Source organism: Dromaius novaehollandiae, chromosome 7 (genome assembly GCF_036370855.1).
Source record: "Dromaius novaehollandiae isolate bDroNov1 chromosome 7, bDroNov1.hap1, whole genome shotgun sequence".
NCBI lineage: Eukaryota > Metazoa > Chordata > Aves > Casuariiformes > Dromaiidae > Dromaius > Dromaius novaehollandiae.
The window spans coordinates 22,993,200-23,019,157 of NC_088104.1; the positions used below are offsets into that span (position 1 = coordinate 22,993,200).

At 37.2% G+C, this 25,958-nt stretch overlaps 1 protein-coding gene across 4 annotated transcripts in view; it reads right to left on the bottom strand.

Annotated features, from left to right (window-relative positions):
- Positions 1-25,958, bottom strand: part of LRP2 (LDL receptor related protein 2) — a 133,257-nt gene that overhangs the window by 89,201 nt on the left and 18,098 nt on the right. For all 4 annotated transcript variants that reach the window (XM_064514893.1, XM_026093805.2, XM_064514891.1 and 1 more), the window contains 9 exons: positions 20,539-20,646; positions 18,204-18,326; positions 14,768-14,884; positions 6,636-6,746; positions 6,405-6,518; positions 5,471-5,587; positions 4,212-4,355; positions 2,693-2,812; positions 250-378 (listed from right to left, as the gene is read on the bottom strand). In XM_064514893.1, the coding sequence (XP_064370963.1) occupies positions 250-378; positions 2,693-2,812; positions 4,212-4,355; positions 5,471-5,587; positions 6,405-6,518; positions 6,636-6,746; positions 14,768-14,884; positions 18,204-18,326; positions 20,539-20,646 (1,083 nt within the window). The remainder of the gene's footprint in view (positions 1-249; positions 379-2,692; positions 2,813-4,211; positions 4,356-5,470; positions 5,588-6,404; positions 6,519-6,635; positions 6,747-14,767; positions 14,885-18,203; positions 18,327-20,538; positions 20,647-25,958) is intronic.

Genomic DNA, 25,958 nt, shown 5'->3' on the forward strand with positions numbered 1-25,958 from the left:
ATGGTTGAAGGAGGGAAGGGGGAGGGAACTGGGCAATTCATGCTTTGCACAGAAGGCGGACTGCTAATCAGCTATGTCAGGCAGGGACTCCCATTCCCACTGAGTTCCCGTAGGCAGGAACACCTGCCCTAGCGACTGAGTTGTTAAAATCACAGTAACACAGCATAGCCTTGCAAACTGCCCCACCTTCAGTGCTACCCACTCTAAGTCCAACAACAGTAAGAGACTCTTGCACTGCCGCACACTAACCTGAAGTGTTGGCTCGACAGTGCCGATGATTCTCTAGGACGTAACCTTCCACACAGTGGCACTGGTGATGGCCCACGCGATCTTCACAGAGCTGGTCACAGACACCCCACATTTTGCAGTCATCAAAATCTGTTAAGTGAATAAGGCATATTTATAAATAATGCTTTGCTTAAAAGAGATGTCATCATACTTGGCAAGCTACAGATTTGTCCTCTCTGCTTGCTTTATATCTGTTTGCAAATGTATGGCAATAGGAAAGGAGGTTTTTGTAGCTTTTTTCATAAACGTTTCAATTTTTTTCTTCTGGAAAAGAAAACAACTGGTATCTGCTGCCCGGTGACCTGCCCAATAAAAAAACAAAATTGTAAGGAGAGGAGGAAAAATCATTTGAAGGGAAGGGATGTCATTGTCTACTTTCCACAACACAGAACATCTCTACGCACTATTCTTGCTGCAGCAGATGCAAGTACACTTTGTACACAAACACACCTGGCCGGATTTAAGCCCACTCTGAACCAGAGCCATATCTATACATTAGTGCAGTACTGAGCTCAAGCTTATAACCCTGCTAAAAAGCAGTGTTTATTAGCTTGGACTCAGTACCATGCTAACACAGGTGTCCAATTTCCAATTAAGAGTTGGCTGCAGACCAGACAGCACAAAGTAGAAACAAAGAAGTTCACTTGAGCATGCAGAATATCATATAGGTGTAGTCTGCAGCTAGGAAAACCCAGCAAGCTCTCAGAGATGTGCTCTATAAGCAATTTCCTGGGTTGCTGCAGAATATTTTAGTCCTAAAATTATAAAACATTTAACTAGTCTCCTTTAAAAAAAAAAAAAAAAAGATTTTTTTTTTAAACTAACTTTAAAAAGAAACAACAGATCTAAATACTCCGGTGTCTCATCCCATCTGTGTTTATTTACAACCCATGAGATATCCAAAACTAATTTAGACATGGTTTTGGCATAAAAAGTTTAAACTCCTTCACTTGAAAACCTATGAGTACAATTGGTACCACATTACATTGCTGGAAACTTGCAATTCTACTGTTAAGCCAAAAGAGGAGAAAATGAGATCTCAAATATTCTCCTTACTAGTGCTTCTGATTTTAAACATTCATTGACACAAAAATGAAAATGAAGTGTTTCCCAGACAGCAGTAGCTTTCCAGCTTCCATATATGTTAAAAACCATCAGTATACAGCAAGCCAGAAGCAAACAAGGAGAATAAAAATTGAAAAGATTATGGTTTTGAAAAGTAATACACTCTGCTGACACTACAGCTTAGTCCTTTTGGCCATAAACCAATAAAATTCATTTAAACTAAGATCTGAAAGTATATACTACTGACTGTGAGCCATTCTCTGATGAGAAGTCTTTTCCTCCCACTACAGAAATATTATTAGATCTCTGCAAAACCAAAATACATTGATTCAAATTTTCAAGCCAGACTCAGAGAGCTGGGTTTACAGGACACTGAGGGAGAATAACAAAAGAGTCACCAAAACTGCACCAGGTTAGCAAATGGGTCCTTCCTGCATCAGAGTGAAACAACAGAGTAAATTCTGGAAGAATTCTGGAGTCAGGACACTGATTCCTCCTCTGTAAGAGCATCCCTGGTGTCACTGCAGCTCATATAGCACTGGGCCACCCAGCACTCTCAAAAACACAGACGTCTCATGAGAGACTCTGAGCACCTCGAATACTGTTAGTAGCACACACACCATATGTTGGGCTGAAAAAACGTCCAAGAAATTAGGTAAGTATCTGTGAGGCAGTACTAAACTCCGTGTTTCTGAAGTTACTGCATTTTCATTTACTGAGATAAATTGTTTTTACTATCAAAGGTGTGTGTATCCAAGTTACAGCAGCTACAGAATAAAAATGCAGTGCCAGAATATCTCATTTACTTTTACATTCTAGAAAATTGTCTTCATTTTCATATAAAGAATGACTGATACATCATAGGATATATAGCCATTCCACAGTGCAAACATAAAGAACGCTTTTAATGTGCAATGATTTACAGCCTTCCTATGTAGCCACTTTCAAGTACCACCGAACACTGATAACATTAACTGATTTTACAGGCATACAGCAACACGCATCCCTGGAGCTAACCACTGAAAGACCTTTAACACAGACTTCATAATAAAGTAGCCATCAAAGAGTAACTATTTTTAAACCTCATCATGCTCTCACCATGTCTTTAATGGTCTTACTGAGCAAGACCTTTATGACCTCTCTGTGACTTGTTTCTGACTCACCATGCTGACATCATGTCATGTTGACATTCCATTTTTATTCTTTTGCTGACTCTTCAGATTTACCTATTTGCCTGTACATCCAATCACTTCGAGCTTACTCAGATTCCTGGAATCCAAAGCTTCCCAATGAGCTGTGAGAATGTACTGGGTATCTGCAATCACTGCACTTCACTTACCAACGCAAGTACGACTGTCATTGCTACTTATTATATATCCTGCAGGGCAGTAACACATCCCTCCTGATGGTGAAGAATGACAGCGATACTGGCAGCTCAGGGCAGCACAGTGTGATATGTCTAAAATGGAAATGAAAAAGTTCAGAAATATCATTACACCTATTACCAGTAGAACTGTTGCCTTACTAACAACTACAAAGTTATGGTCTTTTCTATGACGAATACACAATTTAACAAACAGCTTCTTAAAACAAATGATGGCTAAAGTTCCACGAAATAATGTGTGCTTACATACATGCAGGCAAGGAAATGGAAGAGAGAAGTAAGATTAATGTTAAAAACGGGTTTTGAGAATGTAGTTAAAGGACAAGAATCAGTCTCTCATGAACAGCTATAAAGTACCACCACTGGTAAGAATGCCACATAAAGAGCTGCAGAGAAGAAGCCATCTGCAATGCACAGTACATTTCTCTGGTTCCACAAGACCTACTTGTGCACAACACATCCTTGAGCTCCATCTATTGGAATATAACCTCATCGTTCACTTTTCATGAAGAAAAAATAACCAACTGTATTATACTAAGAAGATAAATATCTATATTATTCCAATATATTGGAACATACTGGCTGGGGTGTGCCCATGGAGAAACTCTTCTTTACTCTTTACTACTCTATTTCTTCACCACTCCTTCCTTTCCTTGTGTTACTGCCTAATGAACAGATCAGTGATAGGTGATCAAATATGACTGTAGAGCTGCTGCTGACTTCCTCCTCCTTCTTTTCCATTTTCCTTTTCCCGACACTTTTTCTTGTTAAACACTTCTTTTACAGCCTACATCTGATGTTACAACAATACCACTAAGTAGAGATAAGAGGCACTTTTCCATAATAAAGTTTAAATGCCTATTATTTTTTCCTCTCCTCCTATTCCAATGATTTTTTAATAGGAATATTCCTCTTCATAGAATTTGAAAATTTAAAATACCCTGGCCTGATTCTGAGAGGGAACTGACATTCATAAGAGTGAAATTAACATGAACTAAGCATGCTCATTGCCTCCAAAGGAGAAAAACCAGTATATACCAACCAGAGAACCAGATATCAAAGCTGAAAAGAGGTTTTTGAAAACTCTAACATAAGTGACTTGGCCAAGGCCCAGGATACACAAATTCAGTCCTGTATTCTGACTGTTATACACATTCCTTCTTGCTCATAAAAAGGAAAAAACACAGATTTTTAAACTAAAAAGGCATAGAGACCATTTTTCCCTGCCTTCCTGAATATATTTGGGGATAAGAAAAGAGAATAAAAAGCCTTATTTGTGAAACTTCATATATGGATTTTCAAAGGAATAGTCTGTTCATAGCAGTCATGCCTTTTTCAGGCAATCCAGTCAGAACAGTGGCAATAAAAATAGCAAGTTTCAAAATTTTCAATGTTGTTTAGGAGACAAGAGAGAAACGTATATATGGATGTATCTGCTATTCCATCCATGTATGCTATTGATTCTCATACTAACTGCAATGCCTGCCCGCAGTGATGTTAGTTTCATCTTCTCCTGCAGGACAGTCTGCAGTCCCGTCACACACTTTCCCAATTGGAATGCAGTGCCCTGACCCAGGGCAGGCCCACTCTCCCGGGTAGCATTCATGGCGGCCACTTTCTGTGGAAAAGAGAAATGAGAATAATTGAGGAGTATGCTCCAAATAATACTTAGAACTTCTTCTCTAAAAGCTTCCCAGAGCATCTCTACCCTTTATTATTCCATTTCTGGTTCTTACACACAGCTGGGAAAGACTATACAAGAAACATCCTCTATTCTTCCTTGTCACGATCTTTCTTTTTCCTTCAAACTGCAGTGCAAACAATACTCATGCAGACACATGAATACTTTTCATTTTTCCTGCTTAGAAATAGTAAAATCATTTAGCTTTAGACTGTCTGGTGCACCAGAAATAGAACAATGGTTTTGTGGTTTCAAAACATACTAGGAAAGGATCTCTGGAAAAAGCAGAGAATGCTTATCATAGAAAAGGCCACTGAAAGAAATAAAAACCACACTTCTATTCATTCAAATTTCTGTTTCTCACATGACAAATCTTGACAAAAAATATCTTCTTTTCACTTTTTTCACTTCTTTTCATTTCTTTTTTTGTTTTATTAGGAGCATCATTTCTTTGAAAGGAAAACCTGAAAAATTCCACAGAAAGTAGAAAACCTTTTACAAACAATATGTTTCAAAGATTTATGACTAGGCCTACCACCTATAATTTCCATTTTCTGAAGGTAAAATCTGAATAATTTGCCTAATAAGGGAAGAATCAAGTAGTTCAGCTATTCCATTACTAAGTAACTTCCTAAATAGTTGGTAAAATCTATTTATTCAAGGTAGTTTCAGAAAAGCCAATTTTATTACAGTGAGAATGGTCACAGTAAGAATTATGGCTTTTGTGAGGGTTTTCCATCCATCTATAGTAGTCAATAAGAGAACTTTTCAATGCTTCATGGGGTGGTATCAAGTCAACCAGGAACAACCTACTGTTCATATAGGCTAAATTTAATTTGCACTATACTCAGTACCACAGTGATAACTCTCATATACACAACACAGTGAATATTGCATAAGTAGGAAAAAAACAGGTAAAGATGTAATTCTAAGGTTTTCATAGAATGAAAATGGATACAAGACATCTTCATCTGCCAAATTCCATAGAAGGAGCTTAGTGAGGTCTTCCTCTGACAATATCATCATTAGAAGAAATTAGGATTAGTATATACCACATCCTCTTTCATCTTCATTATCTTCACAGTCATCATCTCCATCACATATCCAGCTCTGATGAATGCAGCGGCCACTTGGGCAAGTGAAAAAGTTGCCTCTACAAGTCGCATAAGCTAAGGAGAGAAACACCAGTAAATCTAAGTGTACTCTAAGTGACAAAAACGCTAGAAATGGTAATAGTTGTCTGAAAGATAAAGAGTCATTTATACTCTCTCCCCCGAAAGAGAGAGCCAGTTCCAAATTTCATATATATTGTAAACATTCCTGTTTTGCTCTGTTTTTAAGTAGGAACTTTATCTCAGAGTACTCTGGTTCTTTACAGAAATGAAGAGAAAGGCTACATTTTTACTCTATTAATTGTGGAACCAGATGCAGAGCACCTTATTACCAAGGTTCATGAAGGTGGGCATAACGAGATGATACTCAAGACATCAGGAGGTAAGGATATCTGTACTAGAGAAGTACCCTAGTACTTAGAGAAACAGAGTAACAAGCATATAATAATGAACATTGATGTCAAGGCCCTCTATAGTCAGAAGACATTCCCTGACTTAGGAGTTTAGAAACATTTCTGGATCCTCCAAGGGCCAAGCATAGCCACAGAGATAAAAGAGGAATATTCTGAGGGAAAAAATCATGTTGGTGGAACGACAACCTGCTTTTCTTTCTGTGTGTCAGAAAGCAAACTGTCACTGAATCCAGCATATTCAAATAGCAACCACACATCCAAGCACTTCGCAGTAAATTTGACTCGGAAAACATCTGTCAAAGTAGCAGTGATAATTTCATCTTTCCCTAAAAAAAAGTCTATGTAGAATAAGGGCTAGATTTCAATGTCTGTCTAGCCAAGCAATGTACTTTTTTGCTCTGCTGTACACTTCAACTAGTTGTTATTAAAATAGTTGAAGAAACTAAACGAAGCCATCATACTGCAAGATTCTTCATCACTCCTGTCTCCACAGTCATCATCATGGTCACAGATAAAGGCTCGGGGGATGCATTCTCCATTAGCACACTGAAACTGCGTACTGGCACATCCATGTGCTGAAAAAGATTTGAGCACGGAAAGAAATAGAAAGAATCCGTCAAAAAGCTACAATGTTTACCTTAAAAAGAGAGTCTATAAAGTATATTTGGGATCACTCTCCACATGGTACTTACTGCAGTTAGCTTCATCAGAAGAATCTCTGCAATCCACTTTGCTATCACATCGCTGGCTTGCATTAAAACATGCTCCATTTGCACATGATAACTGTTCACATGTTGGGTAGCCTACATAAGAAATCCTTTCGTATTAGCACAAATATTAGACTATAGAGTATAACGATTATTTGGTCACGCATATCCATTGCTAACAATATATCTGGATTTATAGAAAAATAAAAAAGGAATACAAAACTTCCCATTCTGCTCCAGAAAAATAACCCATTTATCCAGTTACCCATCTCTAGCAGATATTTAAGAATAACGCCTAGATAAATGCTACAAAACCTTGCAAGAAAGTAGGGAGAAATGAGATGTTCTCCCCCAGCCCAAAAAGATTTACAACCCAAACAATTTACAATGGGTTGTAACTTGTTGAAATATGAAAGGAAATATGAAAAATGAAATAATACTAAAGGAGAGCAAGCAGTAATAATTTGTTTTCTTTACTTGCATCTCAGTCGTATATTTTATTGATCTTAACAAAAGCGCTTAACTAGAAAGGGAGTTCCTGAAACTTACCGATACTAGAGCCTCTTAGAATTTCATAAGGTCTCAAACTCAGAGACTTCAGGCATTTACAGTTTTGTTCTAATTAAGCCTAGCATGTTAAACTCCCAAGTTCCGGAGCCACTTTGGGACATCTGGATTTCATGACTTGTTTTACCCTTCCCCACAATAACATGAGGATTATTTCAGACAACTTGAAACTAATTCTGAAAATATTTGTGCATAAAAACAGTCAGTGAGTTCAGTGGAACTATCCAACAAAGTAAGCAACTGCAGTGCCAGAGTAGTTGAGTAAGAGAAGTTGAGTTTAGCTTAGCTTGCTGCCATTTAGAAAAAAGTTGCTTATTACAGGCAAACGGCCAGTATAAAAGCAAGTAATTGCTATTTTTAGAAGTGCGATTTACTGAAGCTTTTCCTCTGTATAGGTGAATTATGTAGCTAGGTAAATGAATCTAAAAAATCTTTTAGTTTTCCAGTCTGAATTTTTATGCCAATTTACTTCCATATAAGTTATTAGAGTGGATATAGCAGGCTCTTGCTTAGGCACATTTTCATTCAAACTACTTGGAATTCAAAACATGGATTATGAAATCACCCAAGTAGAACTCAGAAAAGCCACAGTTCTTCCATGCAGCAGCAAACTATTTTGCTTGCTTTTGCTATTCTATATGTCATCACATTCCCACTAAACTTATCAATCGAGTAGGCTTACATGATTTTAACTGCTCTTTAGGAAGCTCTTGACGTGAGAATATAAACAGCTGTCTTAGATGTCCACTATAACATACAGTGGACACTACATACATTCTGGTCTAGCCAGACTTTCTCTCTGGTTGATTCGTTTCCATTTCATTCATTTTCACCACAGTTAATGAGTCAGCAACTGAGAGGTAAGAACAGTATGTGCCTATTCAGGGAAAGGTAGTTGCAGAGTACAAGGGTTCCAGATAGAGTTCATACCTATTACCTTCTGATACTAGTTCCCAGAACTTCTATTCTAAAAGCCTGCATGGACAATGCCAACACATGGCCTGAATATGATTAGCATCCTTCTGCCCACTTTCTGCTCAAACTCCCTTTTAACACAGCCATCTCATGAATTTTTTGCTTGCGTTGGGCTTATGAACAACAAAGCAAAAGCTTCAGAAACAACATGAATTCTGTGGTCTTAACTCTGTGCTTTCAGAAGGTAAGCAAAGACTGATTTGGGGCTATGGTTTATTGTTCACTGTGGGATCAGCGCTTCCTCCCTGTCTGGAATCAGAAAAGACATCCCAGCAAAGCAACCATCACAGTAACTGTATACCAGGAAACAGGTATTACGATACAAGAGTACTGTAACTATTTGGGGGGCACATATAAGAACAGTAATTGTTTTCACTTGGTAATTGCATTTAAGTCTGCAACAGAGAGGAAAATGTTTAAGGGGAATTATAAAGGACGAGCTTGTATCTTTCCTCATCTTTCTTCATATCCCACAGAAATAGCTCCAGTGATGTTCCAAGCTGCTTCTGATGGACTGAATATGAAAGAACAAATAAGTTCGACCTATTGCCCTGCACTCTTTCCTCGTGAATGCCCAGACAAACTAAGGACCTTGCCAACAATAACGTGCAAACTTTTCTCAAGCATGTATTAAAATCCCTTTGAAGAAGGAAGAACTTGTAGAAGTTTTCTCTCTTGCAGTAAGCCTTGAAAAATCCTCAGCCTAGAAAATCTTTAGTTTATTATATAATCTATAGTATAAATGCAAATTGTTACAAAAATACCAATCATGGCAATCAGTGAAAATGCTTTGAAGATATTTTAAAATATGCATTTATTTTGCCTATACTGGTGGTTTATTGGAATGAGAACAGAGACTTCCTTTTCACCATTTTCGTTTCCAAACTTCTTGCTGTAAGGATTCTTTACATTTCTTTAAATTTATTTTGATTTTAGTTGCAGAAGCAAAAACATTCTGTGAAAGGCCAGATGGAGATGATGAATTAAATTTTAAAACTCTGTGCAGGTAATGCCATTCCTCTTGATAGTTTAAAGATCAAGCTTGGTAAGATGTACATCTGGTCACAGCTTTCTGACTGATCTGAAACATTTTTCACTACATTGTGCATTGTACTCTTTGTACAATACACCTTATTATTTTATTAAAATAATAAGATTTTTTTAGTTATTTGGGTCATTAAGAACTAATCCTCATGAATAATAGCAAAGCTGTGAGTTACTTTGAAGGCTGTAGCCAATGTACCGCAGGGTTCAGGAGAATCTGTGTCATCAGGACAGTTCTGCAGTAGTTAGGATAGTCATCAAGACTTTTATGGGAGAAGCAGCAGCAAAGAAAGAGGAACAGAACAAGAAATGCTGGCTTCTTGGGAGGCCAACCACTACGCTGCACTTTCTTAGGAAAGCCAATAGCTCCTAGCTATCACCAAATGTGAAGTTCTGAAGAAGAAAAGAAGAATCATCTGGACCTTGGCAGTGGGAAGGGTAGGAATGAGAAGTCTCCTAACCTGGAAGACCTACACAATCTAGCTTAATGAAAAGGTCTCCACCAAAGAAAATCTTGAAGGTGAATAACATGACATTTTAAATTTAAGAAGTGTGAAGATCTCATACTTACTCACTGCATTTGGGGCTTGCAAAGCAAACATTTTCTAGCTCTTCTTTGACCACCTTTTTCTTAGAGAAAACTAAGATTCCTCTGTGAGCACCAGATCCCAAAGCAGGGTATTTGGGTATAAAAAAAACAAAGCTATGGGAGAACTGATAAGAGATCAGAGAAGTTGGTCACACTGCCTCTGTAGGAATTTTCTAGGCTGCACATAGAAAAAGTGCTAGAGTTATGTGTGTGACCTGGAACTATGAAAAAGTACAACAGCCAAAGGAAGGGTTCTCATCCTGGGACTCAGATATGAAGGTTTTTCTCTGGGTCACAACATGTAGATTAGAAACAGATGAAAATGAAGGAGAAGGTTCTGAGTTAAAAGAGGGACAAGTTAGGTAGTTTGAATCTAGGGAGGTCTGCAATTACAGCTGTAAAACAGCAGAAAGTGAAAAGAGAGCAGTAGAAGACAAAATCCTATGGAATTAGGAGAGAAAAGTGAAGGATCTGACAGAGAAATATAAACAGTTTTCTTTCAGCCTGCCTTTAATTTTGAAGCACCTCCATTTCATGATACCGTTGTTTCATTTGTCTTTTTCTGCTAAGATCTTCTGAACCTTTTGCTAATTATGGAAAACTGAAAAAGATCGTCTTTTCTTAGTGATCACAGTTCCCAGAAGATAATATAAGTTTGGCAAAAATAGGGGGGAATTCAGCTACATCCTTTCCAGTGCTGAGGAGTAAAGGGAGCTCCACACTCTCTCCACTTTCTTCCAGGCATTTCTTATTCTTAGTCAAAACACTTTTCTGCAATCTGTCACCCCACGGTATGCCCGCACTTCACTTGCAAAACATGATCAACTGGCAGAGGTCAGCACAAACGACAAATGAGGAATGACTTGCAAACCCACTTAAATTGCATCTTTCAATGTATACATACAGAAGAGGCTTGAAAGCTATGCCACAGGGATTGGTAAAGCTACCTGTTTTTGCTCTCTGCCTAACATGTTTATTCTACAAGCTCAGCAAGCTGGAAATACATCTGTTCAAAAACAGTAACAGCAAACAGTTGTAACACTGGTACTAGATTTAGCAGGCATTGACCCCTGTCATACAGCCTGGAAGTGTAGCCTTCTTTAACCTGAACCCATGCTAAAAGAAGGAGGAAGAGAAAAAGGACAATTTCCTACTCTCAGGTGTCACTCTTATTACAGCAATATTTCAAATCATTTTACAAAATAAAATCAATTAAAACCCTTTGATTCACTGCCATGAGTCAAAAGTGGGCACACCATTGCACAGACAGCTTTAGGCCATTGTAGACAACAGAAAAAGGACTTAGTGCAAGCCCAAGACTCCTATGAACTAAGTGATATGGGGCAATGTCTAAGCAGTGATCCTTTGAGAGCTAGCAGATTGACCAGAGCCTGATTTTGATATTTGCCACTCTAGTCTTCAGCTGCCTTAATTACCTTCTCCAGTTTTGCTGGTTCCCTGTTCCAAACACTCCCTGGTGCAGAGATTTCCTCCAGCCTGAACTTCTGCCTTGTCCTGTAGCCAATATATAAAATTTTTCCATCAAGAACATGAGTTCCCTCTCTGACCACGACTTGTCTTCTTGCTTGGACTACCCCCTAGGCTTTCCTCAGCTCTTGGTCTCTGTTCACCCTCACTGAGGCTTGTGCCATCTCCACAAACCCATTCCAGACCTGACTGCCCACTTCCTGCTCAAAACAGCTACTTACGTTAGGGAACAAGAGGCAGGAATTGACAGGTTAGGCAGTCAACCCATGGCAGCAAGTCAACATCCAAATTAGAATTAAAAATCCAGAATTTCTGGGCCTGCACTCAGCCCATCAGCCTCAACAAAAACGTCTTGAAAAGACTTCCCCTTTCTCCCTCATGGCCTCATAGTGCAGTGACCTGTCTCAGCTGCCAGAGCTGTATCCAGGAAGTTTATTCTGTCAGTCACAGCAGAGCAAAATGGAAATGGCTGGGATTTTCATTGTTCGACTGAAAAGCTGAGGCGGGGAGAGAATTCTACCTTCAATTAAAAAAAATTAATATATCACACAGAAAAATGACATTGGCTGCTTACTGTTAAAAAGTATTTGTAACCCCAACAGTCTGTCATTTCATACTGCATTTTAAAAGTTTTAAAATGGAAATATTAAAATATAAATAGCTCCTGACTTTTAAGAAAGTTGGGAAAACAGCCTGACATATATATTTAATGAAAACAGAAACTACATTAATTTTATGAAATAAAAAAGGCTTCAATACACTAATTACATGACCCGTAGCTGAGACATTGTTCTGATGTTTATCTTAGCCTCTGCTTGGGTAGTTTTCTCTTGCAGTTAATCCCATTAGGAATAAAATGGACTAAGGCTTTGAATCTCCTTTTTCCATTTTATTACATGCTTAATTGCCAAGTTACTTCATATTGGTGACATTTTGCATTTGACTGGTTTCTTAAATAATATAACTTATTCAGAACCAAAACTTTATCTTCTTTACAACTTAAATCTGCTTCCAGAAAGATCAGTAAGTGGAAGTCATAAGCAAGCAGATGTGATGTTACTAAAGTCTTCCTTAAGATTTATATACTTGTTATACTCTGTGAAATAAAAGAACTATTTTTAAAATACTTTTTCTTCAACAGTTCCTGAATGCTCCATTTTCACTTACGAAACACTCTGGTGTAAATTAATCTGGTAAGGGAAAAGGGGAAATAGAGATATTTCTCTTTGTTGTTGTTGTTGTTGTTGTTGTTGTCTGTATAAGGTATTTCTCCTGTATTTATTATGTTGTGGAAAGAGAAACAAATGGATGGAAACAGTGGGAAAAATTAATGCTCAAGGCAAATGTTAGAATCTGCTTCAAAACAATAAAATCTAACACTTAAACTAACCCCTGATTAATAGTTTATGATAAAATCACCAAATGATTCACTTTCTCTTATGATTTCTGTTTAAAGTTCCAGGTCTTGTGAAGATAGAGTGGCAACAAAATTAACTAGCCTTTCTGGAGGGGTATTCCTGTTATCATCTTTGTGATTCTCTTGTCTTCCAGCACCATCTCATTTCTTTAAATTAGTCCAACACTCCTACTTTTAATGTTCCAAGTCACAGTCACTCTTGTGGCTTAGAGGGACTGTCAACACATATTCTAATCAAACAGAGTAATGGCTGTTGAATGACATGAGGCAGTACCTCTCCCAGGGGCTAAATATGCTGCCATCAAAACAGTCACTGGGCCTACTGGTTGATGCAGCAATGACTGGATCCATGAACAAAATGTGGGTTTCCCACACAGCAAAAGAGTACTGCTGTTAAGGTATTTAGAGACCCTTTTCCAAAGCCCCTTTTTAATTTATTCAGTTGTAACTGTTAAAAATGAAATTAAATGTGCACGTCAATTTTCAAACATCACTGTGGCTTTTAGTCTGAATAAAAAAATCTGAGTATTGACCTTAGGACCCTATTCCCAGTCTGCCATATATTTGCTGCATTACTACGATCACATCATTTCATCTGTCTATCCCCTACCTTACCCCATGACTAATCACTGATTTCTCAGAGGTGCTGAGAAGCTCCATCTTTCAATCCACAGAGATGCATTTTTTTAAACAAATATCTTCAGGAATTTTTTTAAAGCTGTCATACATTTGCTAAATTAAGTTACCAATCTCCTTTCTTCCTCTAAACTTCAAGAGGAAAAATGCCAAGCCACAGAAAATATTCTTCCAGAAATGGTATGGGTTTCTTTGGATCTTGGCATTTAGGCATTTGTGTTGGCAACTTCAGAATTGGCTGGGTGTCTATCACATGCGAACATTCCAAGCCTGCTGTCTCAGCAACCTTTTATTCCAAAGTGCCACTTAGTTCTAAATCACTTTTCATTTTACAGAGCACACTCATTTTTAGCCACTTGTGAGTCAGGGATAAAAAGCACTGGCAGTTGGCTGACCATGTAATATGCTGGTTTTCCTTTATACAGCATGTATACATGCCCTTTTCTCCAAAAGTAGAGCCACTAACAACATTTTCTTTCTTGCTCCTTTATCCATTCCTTAGCATCCTCACCTCTTCTTTTTTCCCTAGATCTGTTTCTGAGTAAAGTTTGCAGTTTGGCTTTTTCCCAGAAGCATACAACAGCTGAAATATCAGCTGTGTGTTACATATCACTCGTGATGTGTAAAGTTTCTCCTTAATACCAACAATGAACAGACATGTTGTTACACACGCTGTTACTTAGGTATTAGGAAAAGCACCTCTGAAAAAACACAGCCTCTGTTCTGTGGCCAACAGTCCTTTCCATCGGTATTCAACGTAGGCCGGGCTTTAGGGAGGCTGTAACCAGACAGGCTGCCTGCAGACAGTCAGGCTGCATTAGCTCTGGGAAAATTAGACTGAAAACACTAGTTGTCCATTTGTGTTCTGTGGGCACAATAAAAAAGTCTTATCTGAATACCAGTACAACCCCATCCTTCTTCCTCTTCATGGGAAGTTGCAGTCTACAAGACAAATACTTTCCAAAGGTTTAAAGTGCTCTCACAGAAATGATTTGGGACCAAATTCTGCTTTCCTGTACAGGTTATAGTTACCACTGAACTCAGGAAGGTGTATGCAAAAAGAACATGAAAAAATTATGCAAAGTTAGCTTTGAGCCTTCCAAGGCTTTAAGCCATTTAAACATGGCAAGTTTTTTCCAATCCAGTATTTATTATTTTTAAGACACAGACAAACAAGAAGCCCTGACCCCACAGCAGCAGTTTGCATTTGAGTCCTGAAATAATGAAACTGTATCAGAACATCAGCTCTAATACACAAAAGAATATGCAATGAAACTGCAATAACAAGAAACATATTGTGGTTATTCTGTCCATCGACAAGCCCTTTAATCTTACAAATTGATTAAAATGCCATGGGGAGATGAAATGAAACCAGATCTACTGCTAAGAGCTAAGACTCACGGCAGTCTCTTTCATCTGTTCCATCAGTGCAGTCCTTTACTCGATCACACCTGTATGCACTCGGGATACATTGTCCATTTGAACATGTGAACTGCTGACTTGAGCATGTCCTTCCCGCTGCAAAAAACAGGCAGTCAGTGAAGTTTTCCATCAACCAAGATTTTTTACACAAGAAAACTACTTCTCATCCTCCTCTTTCCTAATTACCCAGTCCTTCTCACAAATATTAACACAGAACCTTCCCCTCCTGTACCTTTGTGTGCCCAGGAAGATTAAAGAATACTTGACAAGTACACGGTAGACAGTATAGCCCTATTAGGCCTTCTGTACCCTGCAAGCCCACTGTTTCGCCCCACTACAGGGGCTGAGGAAACCATACAGACATATGTCCTGTAGCCCTGTCATTCTGCCCTTCTTCAGAGTTCCCCTACCTCCTTGGGACTTAGTATAACATAAGGCCTTAATACCAGTCTACAGACAACAGGAAAAATCTGATCTACATCAGGCATGGGCTTATGATGGCACTTCTGTTATTTAGCCAGATGACATGATACAGCATTATAAAGCATTATGCTTTTCAGCATTTTTAATAGTGTTATATTGAACTGCAGATACCAGTGAATTTATATTGCGTAAGGTGATGAAAATAAAGCATATAAATACATTGCTGCATTGTTTATGTTTCTTGAAATGCTTTGGACTTGCCATAATCTGGACATATAGGCTGAGCAACCATTAATGGTTAGAGCACATTAAGCAAGCTCCTTGGAACATATCTCCTCATTGAGCTTCAGCTGAAAGGATATGGGATTGATTCTGGTTCACTGTTAAAAACTTTTCTTATGTCTTTATCTTCACTATATATTCCGCTTATTGTTCTGCATTCTCCAGGTAGAGAAAAAAGAGGCTATTTATCATCAATAAACACAGTACTGAATCTTATCAAAAAGTAATTTCCTCAAATATTGCTTAGTTTTTAAGAGGAAAGTTTCATCCTCTCCCTTACACTAGCATATACTTCACTAAATTCAAAACTAAAATGGAATTCCAATTTTGCCATCAAAATGAAGTTCCATTAGCAGTGAAGGTGGAAGTGCCAGGAACAATCAAGAGAGATCTGGGAGAAAAATGACCTCTAGGTTAAAAAGTATCTCCTTGTAATTGTTTTGCCTAAAAGATTTAAGTTACGGATTTTCACTGTTTAAAGTTTTCTGTATTATTTTGCTTGCTGGCACAAAACTGTCACTAAGTTATTTGGTCAACTACCCAAGCATATTACACATTAACAAGAAATCATCTAGACTGCCACCAAGTAAACACAGCTGAGTTGGAAATAAGGCCCTACTTTTCAATACAGCCAGGACCTCAACAGTCAGGTATATTTTATATTCATAACTAATAGATGAGCAAGAATTATTTTGTTGGTATCTCTTCTTGTGAAAACAGTGTCAGTGGAAAACAAAACTGCATAATTCCACTTTGATTCCACTTATTTTATGGAAATTCTGTGTGCATAATTAACATTATGTCTTCTATTTTTAGACAAATTAATTGGGTCTGTAAAGATATAACAGAAGGGCAAAATTACCCCTATTTTTTTCCTTCTTTCTGTCATCTGAACTTTTGTTTCTTTCAGACTCATGTTATGTCTAAATATCACCCCAATCTATATGCTGGCACCTGGTCTGCTACTCTGCAAGGGCTCTCTATTCCTTTTTCTGTCAGTGGTATTCCCAAGCCCAGCTATGGGGCTAACTAGTCTCATTAGGGAGAAAAAAAAAAAAAAAAAGTAAGAGAATAAAGTAAAACACATTTCTCTTCTTTTTGCATGTGTGACTTCCAGTACTGTCACCTAGCTGGCTCTCAGGAAAAACTTCAAAAGTTTCAAAAATGGAAAGCTCCACTAGGATCACCAAGCACAGAAAAGCTCTGGAAGAAGAGCAAATACCAGTAAATGGCTCAAAAACAGCAGCAGTAGTATGATGCCACTGTATATTTACTCAAAGAGCCTTTCCATAACACCCATGATTAATGAGTACATGGAGAACTATGGTAAGTTACAGAGACCTAGTTCAAAAGTCAACTCAGAGCTGTTGTTCATCTTGCATTTTTTATCTGTAGATTCCTTGGTTAACACATAACCAGCAACTGTGCTGACACTCACTTAAAAGAAGAAAGGAACAAAAGGCAATTCACCTTCATTCCATTTTTCCACCTTCAGTGGGAACAAATATCAACATCTAAAAGCACGTGCCTGGTCTGTGAGTGAAGTTCTTCCAAAACTTAAACCTGTGAACCTCCCCAGAATCAAGCGGGTTACTTAGTAGCTCCAATCTATTCAGACAGTTTGAAGAAATTATCCAAAAACTATGTAGAACCAAAAAGGAAAATAAATAAATCCTATCCTCCTCACAAAATAACTTCTAGTATTAGAAGCAGCAGCAAATTGGTTTCTTTGGAACACTATCATACTTCTATTTCTCTTTCACACAACAATGCCACAGAGAATGTAATCTGGTGCAATAATCATCTCAGTTTACTGTTCATCACTTTAGCACATACCTAACCAGTATGTAGCCCTTAAGCTGCTTATGTACTAAATTCAAAAATCAAGCAACATATATCATACTATCAATATGGCTATTGCGGTTAAGCTGCTAAATGACTTCTTTGCTCTAAAACATACGGAGAACATTAAAAGATTTAGTTTAAAAAAAGACAATTCAAACATGATTAATATACAGTGTAACATATTAACTGAAATACTAATAGAGATGATACACTAAGATTAAGCTATCCAAATGATAATGAAAGACCAGACTTTCATCTCATACCAGGATCTGAATACGAGAAAGAATCACTCTCATCATTTTAAAAAAACAAGAAGTTCAATAGCATCGCTGAAGATGCTACAAGAATCTCTATCAGTATGTACTTCAACTGCTTGATAATTCCTTTTTCTCCTACAAATTTCAAACTTTTCTAGAGAGAAATGAACAGTATTTCTTTTTTTTAATTCTGAGGTACTAGTGTGAATTTTGGTATGCAGTGAATGAAGCAGCTTTTTCTGCAACTGACAGAATGTTTAGATACCCAGAGAATTATGTAGATTTCACTATTCATTTTTCACACTACTAAATTCCATATGAAGCATAAAACTAATATGCAACATATATTTTTATCTTTTCTCTATTTTTCTTTAACTGAAACATCAGTAATGATTCAAGATCTGGAGATGCATACTCAGATATATATGCTGTATTTTATTTATTTCAGATTTCAGAGTATTTCATTTCTAGAAACCATACCTTGAAGAGACTCCTCTGGTAAAAGCTGTACTTACAGCAGGCTTGTTTCTGTATGTTATCAATATGTTGCTGCATGAATGACCTCTTACTTCACAAAGCTGGTATAACATTAGGTCTCAAATACTTACGGCATTGTTGATGCTCGTCCGAGCCATCTTCACAGTCTTCCTCATCATCACAAACCCATGACTGCGGGATACATTCACCATCAGTCTGACACTGAAACTGATTTCCCTCGCATGTTGGTTGTGCTAGTATAGGCAAGGAAAAAGATTGTTATTTCACAGCCATTTGGGAAAGGGCTTTCAAAAAGCTAAAAAAGGGGGGGGGGGGGGGAAGACTTTAGGTTTCGGTGTCAACTGACTGCTCCGTTTCCACTAAATACATGAAGCATCTGACAAACCAAAGGAAATGGACAGATCAGGGAGGGGGAAGGGGCAGGGAGAAGGATGCCCAAAGTTTAATGTCAGTTTAGTGAACTCTTATGTTTGAATCTTCGGTTTTGTACCTTCCCATGGAAAAAGACAGGCTCCTCTAGATGCCAGGTCAGAGCATGAGAAGAACCCCCTAGAAGTATCTCTTCTTCTTCATTTATATATGGAGTCAAGCTAGCTTCCCTAGGCTCCCAGTAGTCTGTTCAATTGCCCTCACACCTCCCCAGGTGCTTCATCCCTGGTATTATTGCTCTTGCACAAAATCTACAGCTTTTGAGCTAAGGAAGAAGGTCTTCCAAAACAAGCTCATGATACTCCTCATGGATTCATGAGGCGGAAGTGAGGGTAAGGTCTGAACAATCTGAATGCTGTTATTCCGACTCCACCATGGACTTTTCAAATAGCCTAACGATAGGGAGCCCTTAGCGAGGAAGGCCAAAATAAATGCTTGAAACTAACTGTGTTACAGCCTGCTCCATCCCTAGTTAATACTCCTGAGAAGAATCACTAGCACAACACAGTCCAGTAGACAGGACTGTGGTCTTAATGATCTTTCTTCTCGACATCATGATTTTGGCCTCTGCTATGCTGTAAGTCAACCAGAAACACTTTGTGCTCATAGAACAAAATGCAAAGCTTTCAAAGGAGAAATTAAAAGTGCTTTATAGACTTAAGAGTTGGAAAGTACAAAATTATATTAGAAGTAAAGCACTTAAAGGGACAAAATCAAACGCATACAACAGATGCACTTCATGCACAATTTTTGGATTCCTTTTTAAAGTACCAAAGAACAATATTGTAACATAATTTTAAACAGAGGACACTTTTTAATGGCTTAAATCTATCTTCTAGGTATTTATATGCCCCACTACCTATAGCACATTAATATGTTGTTTTAAAAAGAACAATTGACTGATCAAAACTGAAAAGTTTTATTTTCATCCTCCTAACAGATGTCATGTATGAAAATTAGAACAACTCAACTTCATCATTTGTTTATTATGACAAATGTGGTAAGTGCCAGGTTTTTTAGTTTTCACAGAGTCAACAGGGATTTTACTCACTATTTGTTCAAAGCCCCACTCCTCCTTTCCAGTTTCAGTTCAGAACTAAACTGAAATGGCAAGTTACATGAAACCACCAATTTTTCCTCCAGTTTAAGGCATTCTTCATCCAGAACTGCACTGGTTTGCAGGACTGGCTAAACTGTTAAGCAACAAATCAAGCTACCAGGCTGGAGGAATGACCTCCAATTTCTATACGGGCCAAGCAGCAAAGAAACAATCCAGTATGAAAAGAACCAATATAAATTAGTCTTTTTCACTCCATATCAGCTGAGGGGCAAAAACTGGCCTAACCAATGAATAGCCTGACAGCTACAACAGCCCACAAAATCTCAAAGAACACTGTAATGCAGATAACAAAATGCAGGCAGGTTTCTGAAAACAGACTGTGGAAGGAATTTCTTCATTTTCAGAATGTCTTAACATTCAGATTGTGAGAATCTTTGTGAATGGATACTATAACCCATCTGAATGTGACTGCTGTCCCTGAGCTGCTAGCACAGAGGATAACACCACCACTCTAAACAACTAGTCCAGACTACTTGAGCTGCAGTAGGTAGGGCTTGTTGTCTGTGGTCTTAAAGATGTGAAACTTAGAGCTTAAGTGATGCTGGTGGTTGCTGTACATACATCCAACATTCAGGATCACTGCAATAATGATATACAATACATTTCTAAACCTACTTAGGACCTAGTCCACTTGCCATTAGAAGAAACAGCATTATTAGACACTCAGAGTTTGAAGAGAAGGCTAACTAAGTCATGTTAGAAGCTGAGCTCTACTTGATTTCCTGACTACCAAAGCCAATGGTCTCAAGAGATATGACTCAGAAAGATTCATCTCAGGTAACTAGGATTTTGCTCCCCCTTTTTCTTCCTTATTGTACCACAGATACAGTTGAGCACACTGGGATCTAACTATTTCTCATATTACAAAAAGGTTGCTCTACAGTTGTTTCACTTACGACAACCAGCTTCATCTGTATCATCTGAGCAGTCTCTGGCCCCATCACACCTCCAGTCTGCTGGAATACAGCGACCATTTCCACAGCGAAACTGCCCACGCTCACATCCTGTGATAAAACAGAGTAACAGGCAGGTTAGCAGTGCCAGCACATCAAAACAGACACTAGAGTGCATTTCTGCCAAATAACTGTAATTTACCCATTACTTTGTCACATGGAAAAGGAAGAAAAAAATAGGGTGATAATATATACATACAAAAAACTAGGAAGATAAATATATATATCCAGAAAAAAAGCACTTGGCCAAATTATAAATTGTTTACATCTCTATACATCCAGTCAACCAAAAAAGAGAAGGACCATCTCCAAATCTTACAGAATAGTCCCAAAGAAACTCTATAAAGTTGCCATTAATTTTAATATAGTTATATATTATACAAATAAAAGGGCAAAAGTTAAAAAAAAAACACAGTCTCTTTGAGATGCACCTATACAACAGAAACCCGTTTATCAGGAATGTATCTATTTTAAGTTCACAGACTGTACAGACTTAAATAAAGGTATGGAATGTTTTTCCCAAATCATTTCTAAGGGCTAAACATCAGTCCTCCCCAGAGTGTCTGAGGATTTACAAAAAAGAAAAAAAAAGGTAATCCCTTCTGCTGATGTAGAAATCTTGTTTTAGCACCCATGCATTGGTGACCTGCTTGAAAGTATGGAAAAAAACTCTGTGGGTTTTTTTGTTTTTTTTTTTTAATATTACCCTAGTATATAAAGTCTCTCCTGTGATGTACAGGAAAGCATGTCTTGAGTCAATATTTGAATAGCAAATAATATTAAAAGAAATTAAGCTTTCAGACATTTATGGCTAATCAAAAGCTAGCCTGCTGTCATTCCCTCCTCCTTGACCTACAAAGGATTAAGACCTGATAAAGAAGCCTTCATTCCCAGGTGTAAATGCAGCTGGATCAGGCCTTTATTAGACTCCTCTAATGAAATTCCCAGTCCCATAGGAGAGAGAAAATGCACCGTTTATGGTCTTTCATTGTGACTACAGCCTCATAAAAAGGGAGTGAACAGTTTTATGGGTCCCCAGAACAATGAGCTATAGCGTAATTAGGTTCAACATAGTTCTGTTTCATGTAATCTCTTGTCAGCACCTCAGAGCAGGGAACACTGAAAAAACTGAGGCAGTAGCAAAGCCCAGCTCTGAAGAAAAAACCCTATTTCCTGTTTTAATTAATAACCATACAATAAAACCGTATCTTTCAATTATTCTAAGAGACTTATCCAGAGAAGATAACCTCAGTATATACAAAGCACAACCACCTACTTTTGAATTCATGATGACATAAATAACATGCTACCTTAACTTTCATGTAAAACCAGGCATATCAACACTGTCACATAAACACAGTTAAGTGATGTATTCCTAAGGGATATAGGCAAGCTACTTTATGCAAGGAATGTTCAAATCTGATTGTCTGGTAGTGACATCCTGATTTATAATGTATCCTGCAAATGGTCAAAAATTTCACTTGAATAAATGGTGGTACGGAGTGGTACAGGAGTATGTTCACCCAAATACCTTCTATAGACTAATGCATGATGGTGGTTGGTGGTGCAGGTCTGGGGTTGGTGGTGCAGGTCTCTTATCAACTACCTTTAAAACACAACAACCTCCCTTGCAAAAATGCCCTGAAGGAATGTACAAGTTCACTCTGGAATCCCAGGCCCTCTCGCTGAATTCTGCCCTACAAAGCAACATTTCCATATGAGATTACCAGTTAAAGCTCTAATAAACACAACACATGTAACACCATTTATCGACTGGAATTACTATGTAAAGTAAAAACTAAATCTGTTTGTACATTTAATAGATTATTGCTTCTCAAAAGCACAGGAATATTCATAGCCACTTATTTAAAAAGAAGTTACAATAGAGAATTAAATCAACATCCAAAGGATTTAGAGTTCCTAATGAAAAGGATGTGTCTAAACAAGCAACATGTGAAATAATTACACTATAATTTGTATCATTATTTGCAAATAAGTAAAAAACATTTTTAAGCACTATGTACAATATTGCTGATTTATTTTGCCTAGCTTGTATGAAGTTATTACATTTAAACATATCCTTATAGTGATAAAAAATGAGGTGATAACGCTGATAAACTTTTTAGAAAGCATTATAAACATAGCAGCCTTTGTACAGTATGAGAAATTGTAATTCAATTTTAACAGAATACCTACAAAGCATCCAGTTCTCCTACACTCTGTAATACTTCCAGAATTATAGCTTAAGTTGGTCAGATCTACATACAGTTCAGTGTTGTACCAATGTCCATTTATACAATTCATCAGCAGACCTGCTATATAATTCATTTAATTATGCCATTAGTCTTTTCAAATGTAATCTTCCATGCTTACTCATAACTGAAGGCAAGGAGCTCTGAAATGCCTTTACAAAAAAAATAAATACAAAATTAAAAAAGATATTTAATGGACTCACTGTTTAATATGATCTTTAGAACAAAGAAAACTACATAGCAAATAATGATGCTAATTCATTAAAATAACAATCTTTGAAAGTAAGTAATATGGAAGAAGCAGAAGTGATCTGCAGTTTCAAAGGCACTTCTCACCAAAGTTCTAAAAAGCATGTTTTTCAACTGTGATAGAATAACAACTCTCACTTCTATAAAGAAGAAAGTAACCAGAGGTAAAATGCATGATTGCAAAATCTATTGCTACAAACACCCAGCAGAAATATGCAGAATGAAGGAAAAATAACCAAGTCAGCAATAACAGCAATAACCATGCTTGTTACTACAGACACCTACAGGCATCATTTACTCAAAATGGAAACATACATCTTTTGCTAAAAACAAGTACAACAAACTTATGAGATTTTATGAATTGTGATTTATTTGCTATGAATTTAATTATCCATTTTAAATGGTACTAATTTAAGAAAATATGTTGCAGCATTACACTGACTAGTGCCCACAGAGGAAGAATGAGTCCAAAAGAACTATTTCCATTGGTATACGCTATGAAATGTGGGCCTGCAGCACCTGGCTTTCAGCAAAAAGAATGAACTGTCAGAAGACAAGGGATGTCCTCTTATTTATTGCCATTACTTGTGTTTATTACCATTATTTGAAGCCTAGATTCATTGAACGATTAGTAATGAGAAATCTTATGGAAGAATTTGCTTTCAGTAAGTAAATTTTTTTAAATGGCAAGGTAGTTCATGAATCAGTCAGACATCGCCAAAAATTAATACTAATGAGCTAATTTCCGTAGAAATTCTGATTTACTCTGACAGATGCTGATAAAACCAGACACCTCTTTCAGGCAAACAGAATCCTGTTAGCAGGATTCCTGCAGGAAATAACCATTGAGTTTAAAAACAAACAGTGAAACAATTACAGTTTAATCTTCGCATGCTTAAAATTTGCTAATAGAAAACTATCTAGGTGACTTTTGAAAGTTTTAAAAAAGGAGAGGGTTGATTTTTTGGTTTTGTTTTATTTTTACTATAATTCTTTTTAGTCTTCTACTGTGATGAAAATATCACTAAAATACAGACTAGAAAGATACATGACAACCTATGAAACGCAGCAGAACATATATAAAAAAGACTCTCTGGGCATTAACAAAAAAGAATTTTTAAGGAAAAACACCTGTTTCAACTGTTCAATATTCAGGCAAACACAAACATACAATGTCATCTTTAATATACATCAGTCTAATACTGAAGAATGCAGACCAAAGATCAGAATTCTCACCAAAAAAATATATCCCAGAGCAGTATTCCTAAACTTCTTGCTATATTTGCTATCTTTTGGCTTTATGCTAGTTCCGTCACTGCACCTTCTGTGGCTGTATCTGGGATTCTCATATAAGACACTTCTGAGTATATGATTAGGATTCACAGTTTACTTAGGTAAAAACCAAGAAGGCTAATATTACTGGCTCAGATTAAGCTACTTGCATAAAGATTATCCCAGGCAGTCATTTTCTACTGGAATAAAGCAACATAAAGGTGATTCTGTCAGAGCAAAGACTGAAAAAAAACCTAACCAAACAAAATACCTTTTTAGCTTTTAATTTGTTATTAAAAACAAATGTATCTCTTACCAAAGGGGATAATGCAACTTCTGTGTAATACACGCACTATTCAATATAATTACCTTGTGTTCTGCAAGACTAGTGCATTATGTCCAATTCTATTTAAATCTGTGTAAACCTGCACAGATTCACTTCTCTTTAATAGTTACAGAACACTTACACTGGTGCAGTGTATGGAGAGAATTATGCCCAATGATTGCTGCATAGGAATAAAGTATCCTAAGTTCAATTACTGCCAAACTCCACAGCCACGAGAGGATGGTAGTCAAATTTCACGCCGCTAATGAATGTCACACTAAGTCATAGGGAACACTGTCAGAAGAAAAAGAGGTTAATAGCTTAAGGCATTTCACAGCACAATGATTTTAATTCACAGGACTGCAGTCTTCAAGAGAAATGCAGTCCATTGTGCCCTCTCAGCCTTCTCTGTGCTTCATTTGCCCCAATATGTTTGTGTATAAATATTCAGATTGAGAACTAAAGCTTAAATTCAATCATCTTATATTAAAAATGAAATTTTACATTCAGCTCTTAATAGAAATGAATACTGCCTTATTTATTCGGTACATTACTTTAGACTCCTCTTAATTCAGTTCCCCCTCTAAACAGTTCTAGTCTTTTCAGTTTCTTTTCATGCATTTCTCTACCTGTCAATTTAACCTTGAAGTCCTTCATACTTTCACTTCTGATCCCACCGTCTGCATTAATATTATACCATCCACAGATTTTAAGGGCATCGTGACCATCTATTCTGACCATATAAGAACAGGCCAAAAAAAATTATCCAGTACTTTATTCTTCATGCTTACAACTTTTTTGTGAACTATAAACACTTTTTTAATGGTTAAGCTTGAATGAAAGATTTAGAGTAATGAAGAAAGTATTAAACCCAGGGTAGATTTTACCACTCTCAAACTCTCAACTTAAAAATGAAACTTAAATTGTAAATGCTCTGCATTTCAGGAATCATCTTTCAAAACAGATTTTTTATGTTTAAAAGAGTAAAGTTCTCCAAGGCAGTGTTTTTTCCACTAAACAGTTCCACCTTCAATACATCTGCAGTTTTTTAAAATCAGTGCTAATGAACTGTTTGTTACAAGCCTCTTCCACATAAATTTCACACACACAAAAAAGTGAGAACTTCTCTTTTCTCTCCTTCTGCCTTCTAACAAAGGGTATTCTTTGTTTCCATTCTGCCCCCAAATAAAACACGCACAGACACAGTCCACTCTAGTGGCTTTGCAGGTAGAATTCTACAGATATACCTGTGCTTTCATACACTT